Genomic DNA, 20,942 nt, shown 5'->3' with positions numbered 1-20,942 from the left:
TATAATATATATTCTCTATGGATGCTCCCTTGCACATCTTCAAACCATACAATTTTGGGCAAACAGTCACTATCCAAATTTTCAAATTGTATTTTCAATTTTTTTGTTTGGATAGAGTTGGGAATGATTAGAAACCCCTGTCATATTTTTTGACAGAGGTTGCTAGGGGTTCCTTGAGTAATTAGTAGTGATGATTGATTTCCTGTCTGATGGTGCCTACATAGTTTTGTGGTCAATATCACCTATCAGAGTGGTCCCATGCCAGTGTGACCCCTGGAGACCTCAGGTATATAAAGACTGATCACCAATGACATTTTTATGTGTCTGTAAAGGGGGCATTCTTCTCAATGACCACTAATGTAAGGGGTCCATCCACTACTGACCACTAATGTAAGGAGGTCCATCCTCTACTGATCACTAATGTAAGGGGTCCATCCACTACTGACCACTAATGTAAGGAGGTCCATCCTCTACTGATCACTAATGTAAGGGGTCCATCCACTACTGATCACTAATGTAAGGGGTCCATCCACTACTGATCACTAATGTAAGGAGGTCCATCCACTACTGATCACTAATGTAAGGGGTCCATCCACTACTGATCACTAATGTAAGGAGGTCCATCCTCTACTGATCACTAATGTAAGGAGGTCCATCCTCTACTGATCACTAATGTAAGGAGGTCCATCCTATACTGATCACTAATGTAAGGAGGTCCATCCTCTACTGATCACTAATGTAAGGAGGTCCATCCTCTACTGATCACTAATGTAAGGAGATCCATCCTCTACTGATCACTAATGTAAGGGGTCCATCCACTACTGACCACTAATGTAAGGAGGTCCATCCTCTACTGATCACTAACGTAAGGGGTCCATCCACTACTGACCACTAATGTAAGGAGGTCCATCCTCTACTGACCACTAATGTAAGGGGTCCATCCACTACTGACCACTAATGTAAGGGGTCCATCCACTACTGACCACTAATGTAAGGAGGTCCATCCTCTACTGATCACTAATGTAAGGAGGTCCATCCTCTACTGATCACTAATGTAAGGGGTCCATCCACTACTGACCACTAATGTAAGGGGTCCATCCATTACTGACCACTAATGTAAGGAGGTCCATCCTCTACTGATCACTAATGTAAGGGGTCCATCCATACTGATCACTAATGTAAGGAGGTCCATCCATACTGACCACTAATGTAAGGAGGTCCATCGTCTACTGATCACTAATGTAAGGGGTCCATCCACTACTGATCACTAATGTAAGGGGTCCATCCACTACTGACCACTAATGTAAGGAGGTCCATCCTCTACTGATCACTAATGTAAGGAGGTCCATCCTCTACTGATCACTAATGTAAGGGGTCCATCCACTACTGACCACTAATGTAAGGGGTCCATCCATTACTGACCACTAATGTAAGGAGGTCCATCCTCTACTGATCACTAATGTAAGGGGTCCATCCATACTGATCACTAATGTAAGGAGGTCCATCCATACTGACCACTAATGTAAGGAGGTCCATCGTCTACTGATCACTAATGTAAGGGGTCCATCCACTACTGATCACTAATGTAAGGGGTCCATCCACTACTGACCACTAATGTAAGGGGTCCATCCACTACTTATCACTAATGTAAATGAGCAAAGTCGCACGCTCCAAGGTGAGCATTCATTAACTAAGGGGGGCACCTGAGTGATGACACCTTAGCATGGCTTGGATCACGCATTAATGCTGGCCATACACTATACGAAAATTCAGCCGACATTCGGTCGTTGAGAAAGATCTTTTGTTTTTCGAACAGTTAATGGGCACAAAATCGATAATCGTTTGGATGTTTTTGAGCCAAAAAAACGAAGGACAAGTTTGGAAATTTTCTGCCGAATGAACGATAAATCTTTAACATTAGATTGAGGCTATTTAAGGGGAGCAGAAATGGGTATTTTTTTAAAAATCAATGCCGTACTTACCGTTTTCGATATAGATGTTCTCCCGCCGCTTCCGGGTATGGGCCTGCGGGACTGGGCGTTCCTATTTGATTGACAGCCTTCCGACCAGCGCATACTGCGCGTCACGAGTTTCCGAACGTCGGTGCACAGGCGCCGCATAGAGCCGCACCGACGTTCAGCTTCTTTCGGCAACTGGTGACGCGCTGTATGCGACCGTCAGAAGGCTGTCAGTCAAATAGAAACGCCCAGTCCCGAAGATCATACCCGGAAGCGGCGGGAGAACATCTATCTTGAAAACTGTAAGTACTGCATTGATTTAAAAAAAAAAAAAAAAACGTTTCTGCTTCCCGTAATTAGCCTCAAACTAATGTTAAAACATTTTTTTCGGGTGAACTCCCGCTTTAATGTGTTTCCTGTCCGAACATTCTGCACTAGGTTTGTGTAAAAAAAAAAAAAAAAATTTTTTTTTTTAGGTCCACTGAACGATTTATCGGTCATTACATGATGGCACTATCGTTTGCACTCACGACCGAACTTTCGTTTTTCGAAAGTTCGTTCGGACGATTTTTCATGGAGTGTATGGTCAGCATTAGTCTTTTGGATTACACAGACTTCATTATCACAGGATCAGTGACGCAGCTGGTTGCTACTCATATGCACATGAGCACCTTGTCATATGACCTAAATCACCTATTGCAGCATTGTCTTTCAGCACGGTCATCATTGGAAGATTTGGACACTGCATGAAAACACAGGAGCACTTTGATATATTACTGTCTTTTATCTTTGTTTTGTTTTTTTACATACACAGTTATGCACCAGGCACTTTAACCACCCTGGCGGGACGATTATGTCAGATTTTTTAATGCTGAAAGCGGTACAATTATTTTGCATGGAAATTTGGCGTTTTATATTGTAGGCCTGTAATTCTTAGAAATAACGCACTTAAGTCTGTCCAAACAAGAGTCTAGTAGACATCCCGGGTATGATAAAGTTTGAAACACAAAATCATAAATTATAATATAATAACTATAAATAATTATAAAAAGTAATAATATAATAATTATAATAAAATAAATTTCCCCACTATTCACTATCGTTTAATTATGCACGTGTTCTTATTTACTATCACTGGCCCAGATTCAAGAAGCACTTGCGCCCGCGCAACCATAGGTTACGCAGCGCAAGTACTTACTTGCTCCGGTGTAACGAGTGCTCCTGATTCAGGAACCTCGTTACACCGACTGCAGGCTAAAATCTGCGCGGCATAAGGCTCTTATGCCTCGCAGATTTTAGGCTGCATTCTTGCGGGGGCCGCTAGGGGGCGCTCCCATTGTGTATCAGCGTGTAGTATGCAAATTGCATACTACCACTGATTCACAAGCTTGCGCGGGCCCCACGCAAGCCAGGTATGGAGTTTCCGTACGGCTAATTTTAGCGCAAGGCTGCCCCTTCTAATAGTAGGGGCAGCCAATGCTAAAGTATAGCCGGCCTTCCCGCGCCGTGAAATTTGAATTTCACGGCGTTTGCGTAAGTGAAACGTGAATGGCGCTGGACGATATTCACGTTCACTTAGAAGCAAATGATGTCCTTGCAACGTCATTTGCCGCAATGCACGTCGGGAAAGTTTCCCGACGGAGCATGCGCTGTACGCTCGGCGCGGGAGCGCGCCTAATTTAAATGATTCCCGCCCCCGGCGGGATCATTTAACTTGCGCGCGCTTACACCGGGCAAATTTGCCGGCGCGCCCTCGCAATTCACGGAGCTACTGCTCCGTGAATCGAGGGCAGCGCAAAATATTTGCGGGGGCGCAGGGCAACATCGTTGCCCTGCTCCCCCGCAAATATCGCGCAATTCTACTTGAATCTGGGCCACTGTTTTTTAGCTGGTCTCAAACCACTTTTGACATAAAGGGACACTTTTTGGTTGCTATGGACAATCTCAAGTTTCCAGGCAGAAAGAACAGTCTTTATTATATAAAAATGCATACAGGACACAGGGCAGACCACTAGGGACAAAGGGGGTGTGTAATTATTTTATACAGTACTGTAATCTGTAAGATTACAGTATACTGTATGTATTGTGTGTTTTTACTTTTTTTAATTTGGCGCCGAACCCCGCCCCCGTGCGTCGCAGCGTTGCATGGAACGTAGCTTGGCCGCACTTGGGCACTTTGTGAATCGAGCGAGGAGATAGCTCGCTCAGGCGCTCACACAGCAGGGAGACATCGCAGGATCCAGGGGACAAGGTAAGTAACTTAGCCTGGATCCTGCAATGCGATCCCGAGTCTGGCTCGGGGTTACCGCTAATGGTACTGAAATTTCACCCTGAGCCAGACTCGGGAATACCGCTAGGCAGGTTAATTATGTTTTTCACCTTATGATATACAGTATTAATATTTATTATATTTATATTTTTTTACGTATTCATTATTTTATTTTTGGATTAAGTATAAATAATTTACTGTGCACTGCTTATTTATATCACTTTAGCGCAGCGTATATATAGTTTTATTATTCTGCGTATGCATAACAGCATCAAATACGAGAGCCTTGTAGCTAATAGGAATGTGAACTACTATGGTGTCCTGTTATTTGACAATGTTATGCACATGTAGATGCTGGGAAGCAGCGTGTGAGCTCAGATAATTGATAGGACAGCCACTGTCATATTTTTGGTGACCCCTATCCTTTTCATCCTGAAGAGTCAGGGAAGTAAATTACAGTATATAAGGGAGCAAATATAAATCTGAAATAATCCTGTACAATGAATATTCAGATTCCTGTAAATTCTCAGGGGTAGATCCACATAGAAATAGATCGGCGCAGCGTATGTGAGATACGCTACGGCGCTGTAACTTACTTTTGGCTGCTTTGAAGCCTCAAAGAATTTGCGCCGTAAGTTACGGCGGCGTAGTGTATCTCTGGCGGCGGAATTCAAATCGGCGATTAGGGGGCGTGTTTCATTTAAATGAAGGGCGTCCCCGCGCTGAATGAACTGCGCATGCGTCGTCCCCAAATTTCCCGCCGTGCATTGCGCTAAATGACGTCGCTAGGACGTCATTTTTTTAACATAGACGTGACTTACGTTCATCCCGATTCACAGACGACTTGCGCAAAAAAAAAAAAAACAATTCAAATTAAACGCAGGAACGACGGCCATACTTAACATGGCAAATCTAACTATACGCCGCAAAACACCAGCTTTAACTATACGCCGGAAAAAGCCGACTAGAGACGACGTAAAATAATGCGACGGCCGCGCGTACATTCGTGGATCGTCGGAAATAGCTAATTTGCATACTCGACGCGGAAAACGACGCAAACTCCACCCAGCGGACGCCGAAGTATTGCATCTAAGATCTGAAGGCGTACAAAGCCATACGCCTGTCGGATCTAACCCAGATGCCGTCGTATCTTGGTTTGAGGATTCAAACTAAAGATACGACGCAGGAAATTTGAAAGTACGCCGGTGTATCAGTAGATACGCCGGCGTACTCTCTTTGTGGATCAGATTCTAGTTACAAGTCAGTTCTGAATGGACTGAGGCTGTCAGTGTGTTGGATAATTCGGGTCTGGGCAGCTTTGGGCAAAAACTGCTGAAGCGATCACATTTTACAGTTGCGTCTGTTTTATTTTGTTCCTCATGTACCCAAGATGAGGTATTGAGGCCCAGGGAAGAGGTCGCTGCCGCTGGTTCTGTCCGGTTATTCCGGCACCCCGCTGTGTCTTGTTTTGATATATTGCTTTGTTGTGACTATTGTGTCTCTGTCTTTAAAATGGGTTTTCCCTGGATAAGCTCCTGCGATTTCCTTCACTGACTGCCAAATAAACATGTTCTGCATATACTCCTCCCCGACTGTGCTAACTCAGTTGTTAAAGACTGAAGCATACCCCCCAACTGGAGGGGCCCACTGCAAGGGCCACAGAGGCTTCCCTCTAGGACATTGTATACCAATAAGATTGAAAGCTGAACAAAACTTTCTTTTAAATATATTAAGCAATAACCACAAAGGATAAAAATCGACTTTGTGTGCACCAAATGCCTACACAAGCCCAGGTATTACCTTGTAAAAGTAGCAGTAACATCATCTACAACAGGGATGAGCTTGGGTATATTCAGTTCCTAGACCAAACTCACCTGAGCTATCCAATCAGGAGGCAGTTACTGCACATCGCCAATCATAGGCGACCGAATCATTCCCAGTCCCACAGCCACACATACAGTGCCTTGAAAAAGTATTCATACCCCTTGAAATTTTCAGGTTACAACCAAAAAATGTAAATAGATTTTATTGGGATTTTATGTGATGGACCAACACAAAGTGGCACATAATTGTGAAGTGGAAGGAAAATGATAAATGGTTTTAATTTTCTTTTACAAATAAATATGTGAAGAGTGTGGTGTACATTTGTATAGCGCCCCCCTGAATCAATACTTTGTAGAACCCCCTTTCACTGCAATTACAGCTGCAAGTCTTTTTGGGGATGTCTCTACCAGCTTTGCACATCTAGAGAGGGAAATTTTTGCCCATTCTTCTCTGCAAAATATCTCAAGCTCTGTCAGATTGGATGGAACAGCAATGTGGAAAATTTAAAGGGGTATGAATACTTTTTAAGGCACTGTATACTGGCTTATGATTGCCAGTGTGCTGTTACAGCTTCCTGGCAGGATAGTTTAGGTGGGTCTGGACTAGGATCCGAACATGTCTGAGCTCATCCCTAATCAACAACAATGGTGGCCTAAAAACAAGAGTCGTGTCTATTCTTCCGTAAATCTTGGTGTGCTTTGTGTATTTCTTCCAGATCAGTGCAGTAATCCAATGTGAGACATTATCTCTGTGCAGGAACTTCCTGTAATACAGACCAGTCACTGCTGTTATCTCTAATTGTGCAGGGTGACTGGTCTTATCTCCGCCCCCTCCTGTAGTTTTCTGCAGGCAGCCTGTAGTGGGTGGAGCTATTGTGTCCCTACCACGGCTCTTCTGTTTGATCAGGCTGTGTTCAGTACAGACATGATGTCACCACTACTTTTATATGATAATAACAAGGATTGCAGAGGAGTTTGGTGCACACAAAGTGGATTTACATCCTTAGTAGCTGTTGAGATATAATTAAAGTATTTTGTGTCCTGTTCAGCTTTAAGCAGCCCATGTAAAATTATCTCTCCTGCTTAGGTCTACTCACATCATAGGCTATCCAATGAACACACAAAATAGCTTTATTTGTTAAAAATGTCCTGAGCTTAGGAGAAACCCAAAGAACATAAACAAAGCTCCAGCTAATTACAACCTAGCTCCCAAAGCATGTTACATTTTGAGACTGGTATACAGGGAGAAGGGCTGTGGAGGAGACTGGTATACTGGGAGAGGGGCTGTGGAGGAGACTGGTATACAGAGAGAGGGGCTGTGGAGGAGACTGGTATACAGGGAGAGGGGCTGTGGAGGAGACTGGTATACAGAGAGAGGGGCTGTGGAGGAGACTGGTATACAGGGAGAGGGGCTGTGGAGGAGACTGGTATACAGAGAGAGGGGCTGTGGAGGAGACTGGTATACAGAGAGAGGGGCTGTGGAGGAGACTGGTATACAGGGAGAGGGGCTGTGGAGGAGACTGGTATACAGGGAGAGGGGCTGTGGAGGGGACTGGTATGCAGGGTGAGGGGCTGTGGAGGAGACTGAGGTTTAACGGAATGAGGCTGAGGACACTGATGTAATGGGGGAAAGAGATGACATTGGGGAACTTGGATGCAAAGAGGTCTGTGATGTAAAGCAGGCACTGTATTGCAAAGGGGTGCTGTATTGCCACTCTTTGTCTTCAGGCGCAGGTGGCTGAGGAAATAGGTGGAGAGGTGACACAAAAAAACTCCACCCCTGCCGCATACATGGGCAGGGCAAAAGGGGTGGAGCTAATGGGGGGCGGCAAAATTAGGTTTTGCCTAGGGTGTCTAAAATCCTTGCACCAGCCCTGCCTGTACGTCACCTGTAACATGCACACTGGTGTGCCCCCCTGCAGCGGATTGTGGTGGCTGAGGTATCACACGATTTCTATGTGATCACAATATATGAATGGTAACTGGGCCATTCATATAACAATTTAATTTGCGTACAGTATTGTATGACGAGTAAGGAAGCACAGTGCTAAATAGCAAAAAATTGTCTGGTCTGGAAGGGGATAAAATCTCTCCGGAGGTCAGCACCAAAATACCCCTATCCTATCCATTCATAAAGAATCTATTGCTCATTCTTGAAAGGCTTTGGGCTTTCATTCTGTAATACACATCTTACTCCAAGTCCATGACAGCTTGTGGTCCGGTCCTCACTTTCTTGTACTAGATTGTGAGACTTCTGCCACCGGCCATATCCCATCCTGAAGATGTGGTCACTGGTCCTACAATGAGTACAGTGAAGACATAGAAGGCAAGAAGGGTGACAATCTTGACAGATCAGAGACCAGCACGAAGAGTAGCTTTGTTGGATTACCTGTCAAAACTAAAACTGGCGACGGAGATATGCGTGCTGGTTTTAAAAAAATAAGTAGATTCTTTATGTCCTGAGTGGACAAAGCACTGACTCACTGTAATCGGTAGATTCTTCCTGTCCTGAGTGGACAAAGCACTGACTCACTGTAAGAGGTAGATTCTTCATGTCCTGAGTGGACAAAGCACTGACTCACTGTAAGAGGTAGATTCTTCATGTCCTGAGTGGACAAAGCACTGACTCACTGTAAGAGGTAGATTCTTCATGTCCTGAGTGGACAAAGCACTGACTCACTGTAAGAGGTAGATTCTTCATGTCCTGAGTGGACAAAGCACTGACTCACTGTAAGAGGTGGTGATCATTCTCCAGTTTGTTAAATTACATCCAAATCAGGAGACCATCCAGTGTCAGTGGGCAGGCTCTGACCTATGCCAAACCTCCCAGGTGGCCCCAGGTTCGAATTTTCCATCCAGGTGCTGTCGACCCCCCCCCCCCCCCCCCCACGACATCTACAGTCTGATGCTATGTAATTATATGGAGAGCAAACATATACTGTAAGTGTTAGCTAAATTTCCAATATCGGCCTATTTTAACTAGAAAAAGGGGCTCCGTGTCTAAACAGCACCTAGATATGTGTGTGTACATGACCTTAGAAGACTTCAATAATATAATGTCTAAAAATAGGTAAAAATGTGGGGCAAAGTAACAATAGTTAACGATACTATAAAAAGTGACTCTACCTGCTGGCATCCGATTCCAAAACTCACATACAGATTGGAAATTAATGTTGCTGGCAGTTAAATATTGATTGATAATGGAGCCTGTCAACACAATGCTGGACTTGCCTAATAAAATATTGAAACCTACTGTTTGTTAATCTCATTCTTCTTATCCTTGATTGAACCCATGCATTGATGTAACATTCACTTACTTTATGCAACGTTATTTTTGCTAAAGCCAATAAAAATATACATGCCTAAAAAATCCCAACTTAAGTAAAAAAAAGAAAAAGAAAACTCAATACCCCATGCAGCCAATCAGAATCCATCGTATACAGGCCTGAAGATGCCCAAATAAACCTCTCTCCTCCAAATTGATGGCGCATACACATACAATGACCTGAACAAGGGTGCACAAATGACAGCTGCTGCCCACCGGGCTAGGGTTTTGGTCCAAGGACAATCAAACTGGATGGGGCACATGGTTAAACCAGGGGAATTTTAATTCTAATCAATGCCACAAAACAAAACCTGGGTTTCCATTAACATTATTGTAACCAACATGAGTTCTTCTTTATGGGAATTGTAGGTAGTTTATGACTCATCAACTTATCGGTTTATTATTATTACCTCCTTGCGAGTGAAATGCGCCACTAGGAGGTGTTCAGGTGGTCTGCTCTATATCAAACAGATCAATGAGCACAGATTGCGCCTTTTATTCTGGAGTGCAACTAATTTCCCTTCTTTTCAGCATGCAGGTTGGGTTCTGTGTGGGCAAGTGCATTTTAAGCTGTGCAATGCAAAAGCAGGAAACTCCTGCCCCAGAAACCCTCAGCTGTTCCCTAGCACTGTTTCCAAGGGGATTGCCTGTTCTGCTTCAGATACCCCCTCCTAACATGGTGTCCTAAGGGAATACCTGTTCAGCTAAAGAATCACCCCCCCTAGCATGGTGTTCTAGAAGGATGCCTGTCCTGCCCCAGAAGCCTCCCATCCCCCGGGCATGATGTCCTAGAAGGGTGCATCTCTTTTCTCAGAAGCCCCCCTCACCCATTTAGCACAGTGTCCTAGGATTACCTGTTCTGCCCTAGAAGCCACCCTAAAACAGTGTCCTGAGAGGGTGCCTCTCTTGCCCCAGAAGAATCCCCTCCTCCCCAGCACAGTGTCCCAAGGTGAGGGGCCTATCCTGCCTTCCACCATCATGATGGCTTCCTTGATTTTTGGGGCTGTGGCTATTGAATTCGATAGGTGATATATGTTAATGATAGTGATAATAATAAATAGTGGAAAACTTGACTTTTCTCTTATGCTCTCAGATCCATCGGAGGCTGTGAATATCACTAGCCACATTCAGCACATCCATGGCACATATGGACAGTCAGCTCTCCTCTCAGTTCAGTACAGAAGCTCAAGCAGCGACAAACCCGTGGTAAAATGGCAGCTCAAGCGAGAAAAACCCATCACCGTGGTGCAGTCAGTGGGTGCAGACATCATTGGAAACCTACGTGCGGACTACAAGGACCGGATACAGGTTTTCGAGAATGGCTCTCTGCTAATCAGTAACCTCCTTCTGTCTGATGAGGGGACCTACGGGGTTGAGGTCTCCATCACTGACGATACGTTTACAGGAGAAAAGACCATCAACCTTACTGTGGACGGTATGTGTTAAAGGGTTAGTTCATCCAAAATTATATATTTTTGTTACAGGTGAATCATACTGGGCTGAGTCAGATCTACCATAATTTCTAACTGTTCCTGCCCAAGAATTTTGGTGTTTCCCACCCACCTTTTATGTGTTATAAAGGTGAATATAAAAGTCTTTCTGTAGTTGAAAGTCAACATGTTGGCCTCACTGGGAATGAGATCAGTTATGCTTTGGTTATGTACACCAAAGATGGAAGCCAGCTTTAGGGATCAACGCAACCAAGTAATATTTTAGTCATCGGTAGAGCCTGGTGGGATTGATCAGCCCCTGACTTCTTATGTGTTCTGGACACAGAGATCCCTATGCCTTATTGCTCAGATATGTTTATATACACCTAGAACAGGGGTGGCCCATCTAAAGGGCCGCCACATCCCCTATCTACGGCCGCCTTGTCTATCCATGTCGTTTTTCTAATGAATACAAGAATCTAAGGAATCTTTAATATACTTTTGTGTAATGAAGATCCCATACGTAGGGGAGGGCTGCAATGGGTCATTCTGAAAGGCTCAATGATATTTTAATTTTCATCATTAAGGCAGTCATATTATAAAATAGCCTTTAGTGTCCCACCTAGTGAAGAATGAAGCATCCATATGGTGTTCTTATACAGTGCATGCGGTAAGTATTCACAGCCCTTTCTAATTTTTTGTTATATAACAGCCTTTTTCCAAAAAAGGATTAAATTCATAATTTTCTCACAATTCTACAAACAATATCCAACAATGACAATGTGAAATATGTTTGTTTGAAATCTTTGCAAATTTATTTAAAATCAAAATTTAAAAAAATCCCATGTACATAAGTATTCACAGCCTTTGCCATGACACTCAAAATTGAGCTCAGGTGCCTCCTGTTTCCACTGATCATCTTTGAGATATTTCTACAACTTGATTGGAGTCCACCTGTGGTAAATTCAGTTGATTGGACATGATTTGGAAAGGCACACACCTGTCTAAGGCCCCTTTCAGACATGCGGACCGTTTGCGGATGAAAAAGGGGCATACATTGGTCCCTATGTGATAAACATCTGCTGACACCCGTAATCATCCGATTTTGCAGACGGAAGAAAACCCTATTTTTTCTTCCGTCTGCGGATCGGATCACGGTCCGTGTTCATCCGATCCCCCATAGGGGAGAGCGGAGAAAAGACAGGGCGGTCCCTGCACAGTGTGCGGAGACCGCCCTGTCACCCGACGGCTCAGCGGGGATTTACGGAGCGATCCCCGCTGAGCTTACGGACACACGGAGGCGGATCATTACTGATCCGCCCCGTGTGAAAGGGCCCTAAATAAGGTCCCACAGTTAACTGCGCATGTCAGAGCACAAACCAAGCCATGAAGTCCAAGGAATTGTCTGTAGACCCCCGAGATAGGATTGTATTAAGGCACAGATCTGGGGAAGGGTATAAAAAAAGTTCTGCAGCATTGAAGGTCTCAATGAGCACAGTGGCCTACATCATACATAAATGGAAGAAGTTTGGAACCACTAGGACTCTAGAGTGGGCTTCCCGGCCAAACTGAGCAATTGGGCAAGAAGGGCCTTAGTCAGGGAGGTGACCAAGAACCTGATGGTCACACTGACAGAGCTCCAGTGTTACTCTGGGGAGAGAGGGGAACCATCCAGTAGAACAACCATCTCTGCAGTACTCCACCAATCAGGCCTGTATGGTAGAGTGGCCAGGCGGAAGCCACTTAGTAAAAGGCACATGACAGCCCGCCTGAAGTTTGCCAAAAGGCACCTGATGGACTCTCAGACCATGAGAAACAAAATTCTCTGGTCTGATGAAAGAAAGATTGAACTCTTTGGCCTGAATGGCAAGCGTCATGTCTGGAGGAAACCAGGTACCACTCATCATCTGATCAAAACCATCCCTACAGTGAAGCATGGTGGTGGCAGTATCATTCTGTGGGGAGGTTTTTCAGTGGCAGGAACTGGGAGACTAGTCATGATCGAGGGAAAAATGAATGCAGCAATGTACAGAGACATCCTTGATGAAAACTTGCTCCAGAGCGCTCTGGACCTCAGACTGGGGTGAATCTTCCAACAGGACAATGACCCTTAGCACATAGCCAAGATAACAAATGAGTGGCTACAGGACAACTCTGTGAATGTCCTTGAGTGGCGCAGCCAGAGCCCAGACTTGAACATATCTGGGGAGATCTGAAAATGGCTGTGCACGACACTCCCCATCCATCCTGATGAAGCTTGAGAGGTCCTGCAAAGAAGAATGGGGTAAACTGCCTAAAAATAGGTGTGCAAAGGCTGTGAATACTTATGTGCATGTGATTATTTTTTTTAATTTTTTTTTAAATACAATTGCAAAGATTTGAGACAAACTTCTTTCAAGCTGTCATTATGGGGTATTGGCTGTAGAATTTTGAGGAAAATAATGAATTTAATACATTTTGGAATAAGGCTGTAACATAACAAAATGGACAGGACAGGGCTGCTCCCAATATATCAGTGGACAAAGTATCTATAATCAGGTCTTCAATGACTCCAAGATGCAATGGTAAAGACTGAATGTTGACATCCCTGGCAGCAGACGCTTGACCAAAGGAGACCCCCAAGGATAAGAAACAGAATATAAAGCTTTTGGCAAAAAAAAAATTAGAGAAGTCATCCTATAATCTCCGTAAATTATTTTTAAAAACTTTGGTGTTGTCCAGTAATCAGGAAGTGCAGAGATTTGCATTCTTAGTGCCGTTATTTAAAAACTGCTCCTCAGGCAGCCCCTGTTATTGTAATAGTTACATTGCCTGTTGTTGTTTGTTCTGTGTTTGTTGCATACCCCATTACCTATCTTGTATGCATTGTCAATTTATCCTGTGTTTATTCAATAAAGGAGAAATCTACAAGATAAATGGGCTTAGGTGGGCAGGAAGTAAAAATTTGGTCCCAAATATGATGATGTTTTTTTCTCTATCTACTGCCACCATGGAGTCTCACTTACCACTGTACGTTCCATTATGTTAAAGCCCCCAAAAGATATAAGAAGCTTTTAAACTGGACAATCTTCATTTTTGTTTTCAGTAAATTTCCACATAACAGAAAGGAGAATGTACCATCTCTATGTTCATTGCAGTACCGATATCCAAGCCCCGTATCTTGGTCCCTTCATCCACGGTCCTGGAGCTCACAGACAACTTCACGCTGAGCTGCTTTCACGATAACGGCACAAAGCCCATCTACACCTGGCTGAAGGGGGGGAAGACCCTGACCAATGACTCCAGGATACTACTATCCCCCGACCACCGAGTGCTGACCATCTCCAGGGTCACCATGACCGACGATGAGGTCTACATTTGCTTGGTGGAAAATCCTATCAGCAGCGGGCGCAGCATTCCTTTTAAGCTCACTGTATACCGTAAGCAAAAAGATAAATATTTTTTATAATATTGTTTATAGCTGTTAAAGGGAATAAATGTACACTGGTTTTGTAAATATTTTATTTATGATGATCAGAACTATAATGTACAGTTTTTAGCAGTATATGTTTCAGGGTAACTATAAAATATTGCATAAGTGCAGAGATCACGATTTTCCGAGTTGCTAATCTGGCAGCACGGTAACCCAAAACAGCACAACACCTGTCTCGTTTTTTTCCCTCAATGCCAACATTTAAACCCAGATGAAGTAGGAGCTCTGAGCCTCCAAATCGCACTGGAGCTTTCTTTTGTCACATACAAAAAAAAAAAAACATCTACTGGACATTTTTCTAATTATTTCAGTCTAGTGGGTGAGGGCAGGGAAAATTTTCCCCCAACAGAGGCAAGCCGCATGCCCCTTTACTTATTGGCAGATGCAAGCTTCCTTGGATACATTCAATTACATCATGTAATTATGAATAAAGGTCTGCACATCACTATTATCTACACTATTAAGCAACCAATATATATATATTTTTTATGGTGCTTAAATCTCCCCAGTGTATCAATCTGTTAGTACCAGTGGCGTAACAACCGGGGGGGGGCAGGGTGTGTGTCTGCCCTGGGCGCTGAGCTGAGGGGGGGCGCCGGCGACCGGGAGCTCTGCTGATATTACAGTGAGCGGCTCCTCCACTGAGCGCACAGCCCCCCCCCCTGCCGGTACCTTGCAGCGGCCGGCTGCCGGTGTAGCATGGAGATCGGGCACGCCTGGAAGGATGCAGGGGATGCCTCCTATAGTAAAATACTGGGCCTTGTAGTCCACCAGTGCCTCCTATAGTAAAATACTGGGCCTTGTAGTCCACCAGTGCCTCCTATAGTAAAATGCTGGGAAATTCAGAATTTGGGGACCCAGTCGGATCACTGGGGCCCCCGCCACAGCTTCAGATGTTCTGGGCCAACATGGTCCCGGAACCAGGAACACCGCATGGCACGCGCACCTCGGCCTGGTAGGCTATCTCACCGGGGGCCGTGATGTGTAGTCACCCTGATGGTGGGTGCCACACCCGGCACGAGAGCCAGAACACGACTCCCGCCCAAAGGCGTCCGCTCCAGAAGTACCTTCCCCCAGCATGCCCTGCGATGGAAAAACCCTCCCTATTGGCTGCTGGCAAGAAGCACCCTAGCCTGAACTCCACTGCTGCCACCCGTCGCCCCGGGGTGGTATCGCACCCCGGAAACATCAGAATGGACCCACAGCACAGCCCAGCTAAAGCAGAGGCCAATTTAGCCAAATCAAATGGATGAGAGCTAAATAACTCTCTCATCCCCCTTTAAATTTAAAATAGCACCTGTACAGAAAGTTATACAATAGGTACAAATATCCAAGCTATTCACTTCATTGTTAAATCACACTGGCAGAAATACATGCATGTATATAGGTACAAAGAGAACCACTTCAATCATATAGCAGTTAAGAAATTATTCACATTTTACCACGTTACAACCAAAAATTTATTTTATTGGGATTTTATGTGATAGACCAACACAAAGTGGCACACAATTGTGAAGTGAAAGAAAAATTATAAATGGTTTTCCATTTTTTTTTTACAAATATCTGAAGTGTGGCGTGCATTTGTATTCAGCCCCATTTATTCTGACGCCCCCTTTATTCTGATACCCCCAACTAAAATCCAGTTGAACCAATTGCCTTCAGAAGTCACCTAATTAGTAAATAGAGTCTTTTCTTAGGTTTTCTTAATTTATCACAAATAAATATGTGAAAAGTGTGGTGTGCATTTGTATTCAGCCCCCCCCCCTGAGTCAATACTTTGTAGAACCACCTTTCACTGCAATTACAGTCTTGTTGTGTATGTCTCTACCAGCTTTGCACGTCTAGAGAGTGATATTTTTCCAATTCTTCTATGCAAAATATCTCAAGCTCTGTCAGATTGGATGAAGAACGTCCAGCAGCAATTTTCAAGTATTGTCACAGATTCTCAATTGGATTAAGGTCTGGGCTTTGACTGGGCCATTTAACACATAAATATTATTTTTTATTTCTTTTTTTTCTCTCTCTCTTTCTCCTCTTCCCCTCTCTGGGGGGGGAGCGGTTGGGATCCAAAAACACATATCATTTAGAAGGGAATATTACAATTATAAATAAGAATACACATATAAATATAACATCTTAAACACACTTTTTTTTCACAGATACATATAAGAAGGCACAGAGGAAACATAATAAATATCACAAGTATATAACACTAGGAATACACATATATTAATACATTCTTTATAGTCACAAACACCTTTTTGCGTTCTCTCCCCCCCTCCTTTTTTGGGGGGGGGGGGGTCGGAAACCCATCATAGACTGATCCCCCCATCACAGACTGATCCCCCCAATCACAGATGGACTCCCCAATCACAGACTGAACCTCCACACAATCGCAGACCCCCCCATCGCAGACTGACCCCCCCATCTCAGACTGACCCCCCCATCTCAGACTGACCCCCCCATCGCAAGTTATAACCTAACCCTGTTTTAAACTTCTCCACAACTTTATCCTTAACCTACCTGGTATGTTTCTTGGCCTTCATGATGCTATTTCTTCACTAAGGTTCTCTAACAAACCTCTGAGGGCTTTACAGAACAGCTGTATTTAAACTGACATTAAATTACACACGAGTGGACTCTATTTACTAATTAGTTCCATTCAATTTTAGTTAAGAGTATCGGAGGGGGGCTGAACACAAATGCATGTCACACTTTTCAGATATTTATTTGTAAAAAATGTTGAAAACCATTTATCATTTTCCTTCCACTTCACAATTATGTGCCACTTTGTGTTGGTCAATCACATAAAATCCTAATAAAATACAAATAAGTTTTTGGTTATACCTGACAAAATGTGGAAAATTTCAAGGGGTATGAATACTTTTTCAAGGCACTGTACATTCCCCACAATTCCCATCATCCCCTGGATTCTTGGACATGATCAGAAGATATAAATTCCAGCTCATTCCCAGAGGCGGCTCTAGGCTTTGTGAGGCCTTAGGCAAAACTTGACATGGGGCCTCCCACTCACACCCATGATGGGAAAAATAATTCAAGGACAAGAGCCTCTTCCCCACAACCCTGGCCGGTGGTTGTGGGGGTCTGTGGGCAGGGGGCTTATTGGAATCTGGAAGACCCCTTTAACAAGGCGGCCCTCAGATCCTGCCTTTTAATAACTATTGGGCAGGGGCCACCTTGTTATGTCACCTGGTGAACCCGCCCCCTTTTGACGTCATTGACTGAGGGCATGCTGGGTCATTGACGTCACAAGGGGTAGTGTCACCGATATTCACTGGTTGTTAGGGACGCTGGCAGCCCCTCTCCTGAGTCAGGGCTCATAACTCTGCCTGCATGAGCACAGCAGCGTTAAGGTTCCCTGTCCCTCAAAATTGGTGTAATGCATTGGGTAAGTTAGGCAGCCGTGAGGCCCCTGTGAGTGTGAGGCCTTTAAGCGACCGCCTAATTTGCCTAATTAAAGAGCCGCCTCTGCTCATTCCACCCTCTGGTACTCAGAGAGACTACACCTGATCAAACAGAAGCCACTGGGCAGGTGAGCTGTCACCAGGCGTTTGGGCTTTTCAATCTTATTCACGTTGTTCCACATATCCAGCAAGTTGGCCATCAAGGAGCGTTGTCACGGGGGACACCTGGCAGGCTGGCTTTGGGATACTGTCCTTCCAGTGGGTATATTATCTTCAGCCTTGTGAATCTACATACCAAAGACTCCTACAGCTTCACCTTTGTGAAGCTTGCTTGGGGATCCTTGCTACCCACTAGATGAAATAACAGCTACAGTCAGCCGCCTAGTGGAGAAGTGTTACAACCCCATTTCTAAAGGACAAATAGCTGTATTTGTTCTAATCTGCTACACTAAGGCCCGGATTCACAACGGAGTTACGAAGGCGTATCTCCGGATACGCCATCGTAACTCTGAGTTGCGTGGTCGTATCTATGCGCCTGATTCATAGAATCAGTTACGCATAGATTTCTATTAGATCCGACCGGCGTAAGTCTCTTACGCCGTCGGATCTTAACTGCATATTTACGCTGCCCGCTAGGGGCATGTACGCTGATTTACGCCTAGAAATGTGTAAATCAGCTAGATACGCGAATTCATAAACGTACGCACGGCCGACGCAGTACAGATACGCCGTTTACGTTAGGCTTTTCCTGGCGTAAAGTTACCCCTGCTATATGGTGGCGTACATGCGGCGTACCAATGTTAGGTATGGCCGTCGTTCCCGCGTCGAAATTTGAAAATTTTACGTCGTTTGCGTAAGTTGTCTGGACGTCATTTACGTTCACGTCAAAACCAATAAGTCCTTGCGGCGTACTTTGGAGCAATGCACACTGGGATATTCCACGGACGGCGCATGCGCCATTCGTGAAAAACGTCAATCACGTCGGGTCACATAACATTTACATAAAACACGCCCCCCTGTTCCACATTTGAATTAGGCGGGCTTACGCCGGCCTATTTAGAGCCCATTCACACCTAGGCGTTTTGTCGCCTGTAGTGTGACGCCCGCTGCCGCCCCGACACGCCAGAGGGATGATGTAACATTGAGCCATGACTAAGCGCTGAAGCACAGCGTGAAACGCGTCGGCCCATACTGTACCTTTTTGCTTGCGGTGAATGCATGTGCATTTGAAAATAAAGACCTAATTTGTTTTAGTCATTTTGGAGTGCGGCAGTCCAGACTTTCTTCGTTTTTTTGCTACAATCAGCATCGCCAGCACCCTGGTGGTTCAACAGCCCTTAATGATAAGTGAGACTCACCTGGAGCGGTGAAAGATTTGTCTGGATGATGTAACATTGCCCTCTATGGAGATGGTTCACATCTCCACGCCGAACGCCTGCCGCCTATCGCCTGAAAAAAAGTCCCAGACCTTTTTTTCAGGCGTCTTTCGGCGTTCGGCATAGGAGATGTGAACCATCTCCATAGAGGGGGTGAAGGCTGCATTCACAATCGCGGCGTTTTGTCGCCACGAATCGCGGTACAAAACGCCGATATTTGTCGCCGCAATTCGCGGGACAAAACGCCGCGATTTAGTACGCCGAGGTGTGAATGCAGCCTTACGCTACGCCGCCACAACTTACGGAGCAAGTGCTTTGAGAATACAGCACTTGCCCGTCTGAATTGCGGAGGCGTAGCGTAAATAGGATACGCTACGCCGGAACAAAGATACGCCGATCTACGAGAATCTGGCCCTAATTGTTTTGCTTGTGATTTTTTTTTTCTGATACCATTATACTGTATTGTGCTGCCACCTAGCGGTCAAGTGTAAAATATATTCCTAAGCCTCCCTGTTACTGAAATAGCTACATTGCCTATTATTCTCTGTTCAATGCTATTGCATACCTTCCTCTTATTCTGTCTGTATTGTTTATTCATCCTGAATTCATTCAGTACACATCAGGTTGCCCATCGTTGGTTACTTTATTACTTGGCTGACACCATTACATTAAAGATGCATAAAATGCTTGTAAGTTTGCTGCTAACATCCTGGTATAATATGTATTGTAATAACATGCACAATTTTGCCTGATGCAGGAAGAAGCTCCTTGTACATCGTCCTGTCTATGGGAGGGATATTTTTACTGGTTACCTTGGTAACAGTCTGCGCCTGTTGGAAGCCATCCAGGAAGTACGGTGACAGACATCAGTATTTTGACTCTCCTTCTGTTCCTCATATGTGTCCCTCTAAGTCTTATCTTCTATAATGCGCTAACAGAAAGGAGCTTATAGGATTCATGCATCAAAAAGGGCCAGCTAATTTCAATTAAATGTAAATCCTGCAGCTTCACCGTTTTTTCATCCTTTAGTAGATCTCATTGCTGCTGATCTCCTGCAGCCTCTTTAAGGCTCCTTCCCATAGATGTGCACTCCAGCAATGGCTGCAAGGCTTTTCACAGGGCTGCTTTCCTGATGATCACAGTGAGCCATACCTGTGTAATATGTCTTGAAAAGGCCACATGTAGTCCCCATTTGAAGTCCGTGTGATACCATATAAAAGAACAGTTGGGAGACAGGGACAGAGTCACCCTATAACAGGAAGTGCCTGAACAAGAACCTTCATGGCAGGGACAGCAGGGATTATTCTAATGAAAGCTGCAGGATTTTAAAGATTGAAAACAGCGTTTGAAAGGACAATAACATGTTAACCACTTAAGGACCCCCTACCGACTATATACGCCGGAAAAATGGCACGGCTGGGCACAGGCACGTACAGGTACGTCGCCTTTAAGAGCCCAGCCGTGGGTCACGTGACCGGGTGTGAAGCTCTGCGCCCGCAGGATCTGATCGCCGTCGGTGTCCCGCAATCGATCACAGGAGCTGAAGAACAGGGAGAGGTGTGTGTAAACACACCTTCCCCGTTCTTCACTGTGGCAGTGACACTGATTGTCTGTTCCCTGATATAGGGAACGACGATCAGTGATGTCACGCCTACAGCCACACCCCCCTACAGTAAGAATCACTCCCTTAAGGCAAACATAACCCCTTAGCGCCACCTAGTGGTTAACCACTTCACTGCCATTGTCATTTTCACAGTAATCGGTGCATTTTTATAGCACTTTTCACTGTGAAAATGACAATGGTCACAAAAATGTGTCAGATGTGTCCACCATAATGTCACAGTCACGATAAAAATCGCTGATC

The 20,942-nt window shown here is 44.7% G+C and overlaps 1 protein-coding gene across 1 annotated transcript in view; it reads left to right on the top strand.

Moving 5' to 3' along the window:
• HEPACAM (hepatic and glial cell adhesion molecule) overlaps window positions 1-20,942 on the top strand; it is a 33,891-nt gene that overhangs the window by 432 nt on the left and 12,517 nt on the right. Inside the window, exons 2-4 of the mRNA XM_040326167.1 lie at window positions 10,469-10,810; window positions 13,943-14,224; window positions 19,836-19,929. Coding sequence (XP_040182101.1) covers window positions 10,469-10,810; window positions 13,943-14,224; window positions 19,836-19,929 — 718 coding nt within the window. The remainder of the gene's footprint in view (window positions 1-10,468; window positions 10,811-13,942; window positions 14,225-19,835; window positions 19,930-20,942) is intronic.

Source organism: Rana temporaria, chromosome 10, assembly GCF_905171775.1.
Source record: "Rana temporaria chromosome 10, aRanTem1.1, whole genome shotgun sequence".
Taxonomy (NCBI): Eukaryota; Metazoa; Chordata; class Amphibia; order Anura; family Ranidae; genus Rana; species Rana temporaria.
Note: the sequence above shows the minus strand (reverse complement) of the source record. Positions and strands in the feature narration are given on the sequence as shown.